The sequence below is a fragment of the Mobula birostris genome, chromosome 4 (genome assembly GCF_030028105.1).
Source record: "Mobula birostris isolate sMobBir1 chromosome 4, sMobBir1.hap1, whole genome shotgun sequence".
Taxonomy (NCBI): Eukaryota; Metazoa; Chordata; class Chondrichthyes; order Myliobatiformes; family Myliobatidae; genus Mobula; species Mobula birostris.
The window spans coordinates 11,691,716-11,703,260 of record NC_092373.1 but is presented as its reverse complement, the minus strand read 5'-3'; the positions used below and the strand labels follow the sequence as shown (position 1 = coordinate 11,703,260).

Genomic DNA, 11,545 nt, shown 5'->3' with positions numbered 1-11,545 from the left:
CTACAGGAGACATTGTTAACCAAAGGCAACATCCATCAGCAATGACCTCCATCATCTACAGCATGCTATCTTCCTGCAGCTGCCAATGGGCATGACCTACAGAAGCCCCACACCAAGTTCAAGAACAGCTACTTCCCTTCAACCATTTGGTTCTTGAACCAACTGGCAAGACACCAATCACTACAGCACTACAGTTTAGCAACACTGATCATTTTACACTAAAATGAACCTTTTATTTGTCTGAATTATGTTCTTTCTAGTAAATTGTTAGTCTTGTGAATGCTGCTTATATGATGCTATGTCTCTGTGATGCTCTTTCAATTAAGTTTTTTCATTGCACCTGTGCACACATGTATTTGTGACAGTAAATTCAATCTTGATTTTGTTTTACTTTTGTTTACCTGATCTGGAAAAATATCTCTGGTCCTTCATCTTCACTGGGTCTAAATCAGTACCCGATGATACTGTGAGAGTCCCTTCACCAGAAGACTGCAGTTATCTGGTGACCAACCAGAAGACCAGAAGACTGGTGTTGGTCACCATCTCGTTTGACAGTAATTCAGGATGGGTTCTTGCCAATGAAGCTCTCAATCCACAAACGAACAAAACTAATGACCAGAGGAAACTTCACAGTTGCAGTAGTAGTATCACAAACACAAGAAAACATGCAGGTGTTGGAAATCCAAAGCAACACACACAAAATGCTGGGGGAACTCAGCAGTCCAGGCAGCATCTATGGAAAAGAATAGTCAGCGTTTCGGGCCAAAACCCCTCATCAGCCTGAAAGCTCAACTGTTTATTCTTGTCCATAGATGTTGCCTGGACTGCTGAGTTCCTCCAGAATTTTGCAAGTTGCTAAGAACCACAAACTCAGAATAGAGGGATGTCCATCTAGAACAGAGATGAGAAGAAAGTTCTTTAGTCAGAGAGTGATGAATATGTGGAATTCGTTGACGCAGACAGCTGTTCGGGCCAAGTCACTGGGTGCATTTAAGGCAGAGGTTGATAGGGGTTCTTCATTAGTCGGGGGTAAAAGGTTATGGGGAAAAGGCAGGAGAATGAGTTTGAGAGGGAAATGGGTCAGCCATGATGAAATGGCAGAACAGAATCAATTGGCCCAGTGGCCTGATTCTGCTCCTGTATCTTTTGGTCTTATAGTCTAAATGTCACATTGTTTGAAATAAATTAAATTAGGGAGATTTTAAAATAGTAAGCGCAAGAACCAGACTGAATATACAATCAGTAGCCACTTTATTTGGTACACCTGTACACCTGCTCATGGTTACAAACACCTAATCAGCCAATCACGTGGCAGCAATTCAATGCATAAAAGCATGCAGACATGGTCAGAAGGTTCAGTTGTTGTTCAGACCAAACAGCAAAATGGGGAAGGAATGTGATCTAAGTGACTTTGACCATGGAATGATTGTTGATACCAGATGGACTGGGATTTTCACGTACAACAGTCCTTACAGTTTTCTGAGAATGGTACAATAAACAAAATAATCTAGTGAGTGGCACTTCTGTGGCTGAAAATGCCTTCTTAATGAGAGAGGTCAGAGGAGAATGGCCAGACTGGTTCAAGCTAACAGGGTGACAGTAACTCAGATAATGGCACTTTACAACAGTGGTGTGCAGAAGAGCATTTCTGAACTCACAACACAGCAAACCTTGCAGTGGAAGAGCTACAGCAGAAGACCGCAGACATGCACTCAGTGACCACTTTATTAAGTACAAGAGGTACTAAGAGTATTCAAGCTAATAACTAAGAAAACAGAATTAATCCTTGATCCTGACTTAATTTCCATTTGCACCTTCCACAGTATGCGTGACCCTGTGGGATCAATGGGTCCTTCTATGTTGTAAGATAATCACAAAAGAACAGAACATTATAGCACAGCACAGACCCTTCACCCATGATATTGTGCCAACTTTTTAAACTACTCTAAGATCAATCTATCCCTTCCCTTCTGCATAACCATCCAATTTTCTATCTTCTATATTCCTATCAAGGAGTTTCTTAAATGCCCTTAATGTATCTGCCTCTACCACCAACCCTGACAGGACATTCCATTGTATCCAGCACTCTGTGTAAAGAACTTATCTCTGGCATCCCCCATATATTTTCTTTGATTCACCTTAAAATGATCCCCCCTTTTTTTCTGCCCTGAGAAAAAAAAAGTTTCTGGCTATCCATTCAATCTATACCTCTTATCATGAAGGAAAACTGTAAACTTATAGAAATAGAGGCCAACAAAATATTCCTCGTCAGGAAATTGTCCAACTCCCTTTCGAACATCCTTGAATCTGACTTCTATGCAGCATGTTTCAGGTATTAACTTGATGTATAAAAATTGCTTTCCATCTGTCGTCAGCCAGTGAATTGGCACCAGGGAGTTATTACTGGAAGAAACACACCACCAGGAGGCAAATCATACCTGTGTCATTGCTAATTTCACCATCAGCACATGCCAGGCAGTCAAAGCAGCAGACCTGTTCTCCAGTCCGACTTGCTTTCCTTGTTCCCGAGGGACAGCTTCTACTGCAGAATGACTCTGGAACCTGATATATTAACAAAAAGGCAAAAAGTAGAAACTGTCCTGATGAAGGGTCTCAGCCCGAAACGCCAACCCTTTATTCCTCTCCATCGATACTGCCTGACTTGCTGAGTCCTTCCAGCATTACTCTGGATTTCCAGTATCTCCAAAATCTTTTGTCCTTGTAGTAGAAATTGTGTGTGATCTCAGCACAGTTTGCAGTACAAAGCACTGGTTAACTTCCATCAGTCCTAAGGAATACTACCTCTTAACTCTACCTCTCTCAGTTATTCCATTATTGACACTACAGTCTTTCTTTTCGAACAACCTCAGTTTGCATTACTAGCTTTTGCACCATTCTGTTCCGTGCTCCGTGCTGTATTTATTGATGTATTCATTATGACTCTTTACTCTGTGAGCTTCACATATGAAATCTCACTGCACCCTAGCGCATAAGACAATCTGGATCTGAAGATTTGGGGTATATAGTGGAGTTATTTGGAGTGTAGTGTTGTATGCAACTTGGATCACCTACCTACGGGAAAGAATGAAAGAGTACAGATAAAATTTTACGAAGATGCTCCCAGGTCTTAAGGACCTGAGATATAGGGAAAGGTTGCATGTATTTAAAATTTATCTCCTGGAGTGTAGGAGGATGAGGGGAGATTTGCTAGAGGTACTCAAAATTTGAGGAGTATAGAAAGGGTAAATGCAAGCAGGCTTTTTTTCACTGAGGCTGGGTGAGTCTCAAACTAGAGGTCATGGGTTTTAGGGTGAAAGGTGAAATGTTTAAGGGGATCACCTTCACTCAAAGGGTGGTGCAACTGTGGAACGAGCTGACAGTGGAAGTGGTGGGTGCAGGATCGATTTCAACATTTAAGGTAAGTTTGGATAGGTACATGGATGGTAGGGGTATGGGAGGCTATGGTCCAGGTGCAGGTTGATAAAACTAGGCAGCATAATAGTTCAGCACAGACTGGATGGAGCGAAGGGCCTGTTTCTGTGCTGGACTGTTCTATGACTCTATGATTCTATCTCCTCCATTTGTGATGTGCTACAAAAACTGTTAAAATGCTGCCTTATTTTTACTTCTATATTGGAAAGGGTGTGTAGAGGTTCACCATAATGTTACCTGGATTAGAGAAGATTAGCCATAAAGAAAGGTTGGACGAACTTTTCTCTAGAGCTTCGGAGGCTGGGGGGCAACCCAACAGAAGTTTCTAAAGTAATGAAAGGCATAAATAAGGTAGCTAGTTAGAGTTTTTTTCCCCGGGTTCAAAGTATCTAGTACTAGAAGGCATAACTTTAAGGCAAGAGAGAGGAGAATTAAAGGTGGTTTATGGGATACAATTTTTATTGCACTGAGAGTAAGAGATGCCTCGACATGTTGTCAAGGAAAGTCATGGAAGTGTTTAAGAGGCGTTGAGACAGACACATGAAGAGGCAGGGAATGGAGGGATACAGACCATGTGTAGGCAGATGGGGCTAGGAACTACAAACAATCTGCTGGGAGAACTCAGAATCAGAGTCAGGCTTATTGTCACCGACGTATGCTGATAAAATGTGTTGTTTGCGGCAGCAGTGCAATGCAACACATAAAATATATTATAAATTACAATAAGAAACGTATATAATAATTTAAATAAGTAGTGCAAAAATAGTGAGGTAGTGTTCATGGATTTATTGTCCGTTCAGAACTAAGATAGCGGAGGGGAAGAAACTTCCCTAAAATATTGAGTGTGTGCCTTCAGGCTCCTGTACATCCTTTCTGATGGTAAGAACAAGATGAGGGCATATACTGGGTGGTGATTGTCCTTAATCATAGATGTTGCCTTCTGTGAGACAAAATGAGAAGCATCAGAGGGAAGAAAGGAATTGCTGCTGTTTTGAAACATTGACAATACCTTTGCTCCTCAAATTCTGATCACCCCACTGAGTTCTTCTAGCAGAATGTTTGTTGCTCTGGATTCCAGCATCTGTACTCTATAAAGTCTACAAACGGGGTGAGTTGAACTGGCATCATTGTCATTCCAGATATCATGAGCCAAAGGGCCTGTGTCTGTCCAGCAATATTCCACGTTCTACGTCCTATTTCCTTTTTATGTAACTCTTTGTGAAAAACATGCACACCACTATTTCATGAGCAATACAACTCTACTTTCAGCAAGGTCAGTGCTGGATATATCTTTAGACAAGATATTTGATCTCCTCATGCCAATGTTAGAGCCAAAAATGATTGGCTGATACCCTTGTGTAACTGAAATTGTATTATTCACATAATTTGTAAATAACAAGCCTTCACGCTGCATGTCAATTGAAAATTTTTCCGACCATTCTTGTTGTAGATTCTGTTTCCCCTTTATAGTTCCTGTTGTGATTTCTGCTTTCTGGAGGCAGATACACTAGTGAAGTTTAAGAGACTACTAGACAGGTATATGGAGGAATCTAAGGTGGGGGCTTATATGGGAGGCAGGGTTTGAGGGTCGGCACAACATTGTGGGCCGAAGGGCCTGTACTGTGCTGTACTATTCTATGTTCTATGTTCTATGCTTTCAAAGTTCAAGTGAAATTTATTATCAAATTATATATATGTCACCCTACACTACAAGAAACACAATATATTCAGTAAAAGGTAGCACCCAACAGGGTGGGCAATAACCAATGTGCAATAAAAAAGCAATAAAATGTACAAATACAAAAAGAAAGAGAGAAAAAAGAAATAATAATAATAAATAAATAAGCAATACATACCAAGAACATGAGATGAAGAGTCCTTGAAAGTGAGTCCAGTTCAGTGGTAACAGTTCAGTGATGGGGGAGTGAAGTTAAGCAAAATTATCATTTCTTGTTACAGAGCCTGATGATAGTAACTGTTCCTAAACCTGGTAGTGTGGTTCCTAAGGCTCCTGTACCTTCTTCTTGACGGCAGCAGCGAAACGAGAGCATGTCCTGGGTGGTGGAGGTCCCCGACGATGGATGCTATTTTCCTGTGACAAAGCTCCATGCAGGTGTACTCAATAGTTGGGAAGACATTACCCATGATTGGCTGGGCCATATCCACTACTGTTTCTAGACTTTCCATAGAAGGATATTGGTGTTTCCAGAACAGGCTGCGACACAACCAGCCAGTACACTCTCCACCACACATCTGTAGAAGTTTGTCCAAGTTTTAGGTGACATGGTAAATTTTCACAAACTTCTCAGGAAGTAGAGGCATTACCATGCTTTCTTCATAGTGCCACTTGTGTGCTTAATCCAGGACAGATCCTCTGAAATGACAGCACTGAGGAATTTAAAGTTGCTCATCTTCACCACAACCACAACCAATTCCCCAGAGAGGAATGGCTCATAGATCTCAAGTCAATAATCATCTCCTTGGTATTGCTGACATTAAATGAGAGGTTGTTGTTACTGCACCACTCAGACAGATTTTCAATCTCCCTCCATCACTACCCTTGAGTTGACAGTGTTGTCATCAGCAAATTTAAATCTGGTATTGGAGCTGTGCTTAGCCACAGAGTCATAAATATAGTGGAGGGAGGAGAAGATGGTGGCACAACGCAGTGCGCACAGCCGTTCCGAATGATATCGATTATATGTAACTAGGGGGGCTGTGCACAATCCAGACTTGATGGAGACAGCCGTGAGAAGCGCCGAAGAACACCTGGAGTAACTTCTGAAATGTCTGTTTCGCTGCCGCTGCTACTGTGCGATTGAGAACCTCCAGAGGGGAAGGCCCCAAATCCTCGACTTTGCCTATTGCCTGTTGCCGGGGCTGGGGTCGGAACGCTCGGCAGAGATGGTGCTCGGTGCTTGGTGTCGGAAAGCTGGTCGGAGGCTCGGAGTTTTTCGGACGGACTCGGAGTCGAACTGTGGTCGGATGCTTCCAGTATGCTGCATCAGCAAGTTGGCGGCGCTGGAGGTTTACCGTCTGTGTGAGATGACAGGACTTTCAAGAGACTTTGAGACTATTACTGTGTCATGGTCTGTTTTTATCAAATTACGGTATTGTTTGCACTGTTGTAACTATATGTTATAATTACGTAGTTCTTGTTAGTTTTTAAGTCGGTTTGTCATGTGTTTCCATGGTATCATTCTGGAAAAACATTGTATCATTTTTTAATGCATACATTACTAAATGACAATAAAAGGGGACTGCGTGTCCTCATAATCTAATCTAATCTAATATAAAGCAAGTAGAGCAGGGAGCTATGTCTTGGGGTGCACCTGTGCCGATGGAGATTGTGGGGGAGATGGTGTTGCCAATCCAAACTCACTGGGATCTGCAGGTGAAGAAATCGAGGATCCAGTTGCACAAGGAGGTATGAAAGCCAAGGTCTTGAAGCTTATTGATTAGTTTTGAGGGGATGATAGTATTGAATGTGAACTGTAGTCAGTAGAGCGCATTCTGATGTATGCATTTTCACTGTGCAGATGTTCCGGGAGTGAAGAGCCAATGAGATAGCATCTGCTGTTGACCTGTTGTGACGGTAGGCAAATGGGATTGGATCTAAGTCACTACTCAGGCAGGAGTTAATATGCTTCAACAGCAAGCTGTCAAAGCATTTCATTACAGTAGATGTAAGTGCCACTGGAAAATTGTCATTGAAGCAGGTTACCACGTTCTTCTTAGGCACCAGCAAAACTGAAGCCTGCTTGAAGCAGTTGGGTACCCCAGACTATCAAAGCGAGAGGTTAAAGATATTAATGAATTCTCTAGCCAGCTGACCAGCACAATGTTCAGAAGTTCAAAGTGCAAAGTAAACTTACTATAAATGTCAATATATACAACAATGAGATTTATTTTCTTGCGGGCATACTCAATAAATGTATAGAATAATAACCATAATAGAATCAATGAAAGACCGCCCAACTGAGGCGTTCAACTGGAGTTCAGAAGACAACAAACCGAAGAAATACAAAAAAGAAAGAAAGAATAATAATAAATGAATAAGCAATAAATATCAAGACAGGAGATGAAGAGTCCTTGAAAGTGAGTCTATTGGTTGTGGGAACATTTCAAAGATGGGGCAAATGGGACATACAGGACATGCATGGTAAATGGTAGGGCATTGAAGAATGCTGTAGAACAGAGGGATCTAGGAATAATGGTGCATAGTTCCCTGAAGGTGGAATCTCATGTGGATAGGGTAGTGAAGAAAGCTTTTGGTATGCTGGCCTTTATTAATCAGAGCATTGAGTATAGGAGTTGGGATGTAATGTTGAAATTGTACAATGCATTGGTGAGGCCAAATTTGGAGTATTGTGTATAGTTCTGGTCACCGAATTATAGGAAAGATGTCAACAAAATTGAGAGAGTACAGAAAAGATTTACTAGAATGTTACCTGGGTTTAATCTCCTAGATTACAGAGGAAGGTTGAACAAGTTGGGTCGTTATACTTTGGAGCGTAGAAGGTTGAGGGGGGACTTAACAGAGGTATTTAAAATTAAGAGGGGGATAGATATAGTTGACGTGGATAGGCTTTTTCCATTGAGAGTGGGGGATTCAAACAAGAGAACATGAGTTGAGAGTTAAAGGGAAAAAGTTTTGGGGTAACGTAAGGGGGAACTTCTTTAGTCAGAGAGTGGTAGCTGTGTGGAACGAGCTTCCAGCAGAAGTGGTTGAGGCAGGTTCGATGTTGTCTTTTTAAAGTTAAATTGGATAGATATATGGACAGGAAAGGAATGGAGGGTTATGGGCTAAGTGCAGGTCAGTGGGACTAGGTGAGAGTAAGAGATCGGCACGGACTAGAAGGGCCGAGATGGCCTGTTTCCGTGCTGTAATTGTTAGATGGTTGTGTGGTTAAATGAAATAAGTGAAGGCATCCCCTTTGGTTTAAGAGCCTGATGGTTGCGGGATAGTAACTGTTCCTAAACCTGGTGGATTGAGTCCCGAAGTTCCTAAACCTTCTTCCTGGTGGCAGTAGTGAGAAGAGAGCATATCCTGGGTGGTGGGGATCCCTGATGATGGATGCTGCTTTCCTGCAACAACACTCCATGTAGATGTGCCCAGTGCCAGGGAGGCTTTGCCCACGAGAGACTGAGCCATATCCACTATTTTTGTAGGATTTTCCTTTTTTTTGTCGGTGTTTAATACATGGCCAGGTATCCCGTCGGGCCCAGAAGCTTTCCGTGGGCTTACCCTCATTAAGGATGCTCACATGTTGGCCTGAGAGACAGGGTCATCGTGGCTGTGGGAGTTTGTGACGGTGCCTCCGTGATCTGATGGTCAAAGCGAGCATAAAAGGCAGTGAACTGATCTAGGAGTGAAGCCTTGTTGTCACATACAGTATATCACTTGGTTTCACTTTGTAGGGGCTGATAGCATGGAAGCTCTGCCACAACCGTTGAGCATCCTTCAGTGATCCTGAAGTTTGGTCTTCAAGTTTGGTCCAGTTAGTTGCCACTTCTACGGAAATTTCTCTAACTTTCCTCTCTTTATCTGCTGCTCAATAAATAGTATGTCATGTGTCCCAATCTTTTTCCCATTTACTGTTTCCACATAGTTACTTCTGAAATTAATTTGCATAATTACATATCTAATTACATATATGTGGATCTTGTCGATGAAGAAAAGGAATAGAATATAGTCATTTCATTTAATTTCTTTCAGTTAAAATATATTCCCTAACGTCTGAACAAATACCTTGTGCAAATTTATTAGTAGTACTGAGATTAATATATTAATATAACACATCGGACCAGAACATTTTGGCCCAATTAAGCAGCTGCCCCAATCAGCCAAAGTTTGATGGAAATAGTTAAAAAGATATAATAAAGACAATATAGTATAAGACAATATAATAAAGACTATTTAACTGAGAAACAAATTATGTATACACAACAAATTAGAACACTACCAATACTACTGCTGGTTGTCCATCATATCCGACAGTGACAGGAAACCTGTGTGGGAGAATTTTTAAAGTGGAAAAGCTATTCCACTGGGGCAGTTCTACTCTGTCAACCTCAGAGTTCCAGGTCCAGGGGTATGAGTATTTGTCACAGCTGGGGTCTTCCCTGGTTGCAATGGATGACAATGACTTCTTCTGTACCTTGTTATGCCCTGCGCACTTCACATAGCATTGCAGAGCTACCTTCCTGGCTGCTGGATCTCACCTTAGATCTCATTTGCCCAAACTGCTGGTGCTGACTTCACAGACCAAGACCGGGGATGTGACCCGCCAGCTACTCTGACCTGGTTTAGCCTGCCAGTCAAAGCAGTGAATCGGTGTGGCTGCTGTCACATACAAGCAGTTACTTGGAGCCACAAGAGAGAGCTGAGTCTCTAACGGGGACCAACAGTGACATTCAAGATAACTACCAATTCTTTGCAGTTGAATTAGGAAAATAGTTTCTTTTTCACTCCCGGCCATTTCTAGTATATCCAAGCCTCAATGCTTGAAACTGCAGTGAGCAGATCAGTTCTTAATTGTTGTTCTGCTTATTTCTTACCAACCACCAGTGACAATAACTGCTTTTTGAACACAAGTACACGGATATGACGATATTTAAAATCAGTTTGCTCTTAGCGTGGTGTACTGCCTAACAGCCACACAACTGCACGCAACTGACACAAGTAGAATCTTTTCGGCAACAGCCTCCTTTCCCAATTAGGCCACATACTGTCCCAAATAAACAAAGAGAATCCCAGCTATTTTCTCAATTAGTTTTTATTCTTTAAAAGTTTTCCCAAATAAGTGGCTACCTTGATTAACTGATAGCCCAATTAACTGGAATCCACTGTATTAATTTTTTAAGTATTTCAAATATACAGATCAGCACCATGGATAATTTCATTAAATCTGCTCGCAATTATTTCAGTGAAACAATACTGAACAATTCATGTTTAATTAGTGCAATTATAAGATTCCAGGCTGATTTCTTTTACAATGAGAAATTGGTGTGTTTCAAAAACTGTCTAAACATAGAAACATAGAAAACCTACAGAACAATACAGGCCCTTCGGTTCACAAAGCTGTGCCAAACATGTCCCTACCTTAGAAATTACTATGCTTACCCATAGCCCTCTATTTTTCTAAGCTCCATGTAGCCATCCAGGAGTCTTTTAAAAGACCCTATTGTATCCACCTCCACCGCCGCCAGCAGCCCGTTCCACGCACTCACCGCTCTCTGCGTAAAAAACTTACCCCTGACATCTCCTCTGTACCTACTTTCAAGCACCTTAAAACTATGCCCTCTCGTGCTAGCTGGGAAAACGCTTCTGACTATCCACACGATCAATGCCTCTCATTATCTCATACACCTCTATCTGCTCACCTCTCATCCTCCGTCGCTCCAAGGAGAAAAGGCTGAGTTCACTCAACCTATTCTCATAAGACATGCTCCCCAATCCAGGCAACATCCTTGTAAATCTCCTCTGCACCCTTTCTAAGGTTTCCACGTCCTTCCTAACTTGAATAACTCCTCAGAATTTGTATAACCATGGAAAGGGAACTAAAAACTACCAGGCATAAGCTTAAAGTGAGAGCGGAAAGATTGAAATCTACCTGAGGAGGAACATTTGCACAAGAGGCCGGTGGGTATAAGAAACTAGCTTCCGGAGGAAGTGCTTGAGACAGGCGCAATAACCAACTTTTACAAGACATTTGGAAAGGGACATAGATTGGACATAGTTTAGAGAAAGAATATGGGCCAATCATATGTAAATGAGACTATTTTAGATGAGCAGTTTTGTCAGCACGGGCCAGTTGGGTCAAAAGGCCTGCTTCCATTCTGTATAGATCAATCTTCCTCTCTATACCAGCAGAACTTAAGTTCTTGTTCAGACCAACCACACAAATTTTTCCAATACAGATTACATAATAATGTAGTCTAAGTGACTTTGACCGTGGAGTGATTATTGGTGCCAGACATGGGTTTGAGTCTCTCAAAAATTGTTTATCTCTTGGGATTTTCACTCACAACAGTCCCTAGAGTTTACAGAAACAAAAAAAAATCCAGTGAACAGCAGTTCTGTGGGCAAAACTGATGAGAGAGGTCAGAG

At 41.7% G+C, this 11,545-nt stretch overlaps 1 protein-coding gene across 1 annotated transcript in view; it reads right to left on the bottom strand.

Moving 5' to 3' along the window:
- The window catches only part of LOC140196989 (extracellular calcium-sensing receptor-like), a 56,611-nt gene that overhangs the window by 1,934 nt on the left and 43,132 nt on the right, over nucleotides 1-11,545 (bottom strand). The window contains exon 7 of the mRNA XM_072256922.1: nucleotides 2,439-2,562. Within this exon, the coding sequence (XP_072113023.1) occupies nucleotides 2,439-2,562 (124 nt within the window). The remainder of the gene's footprint in view (nucleotides 1-2,438; nucleotides 2,563-11,545) is intronic.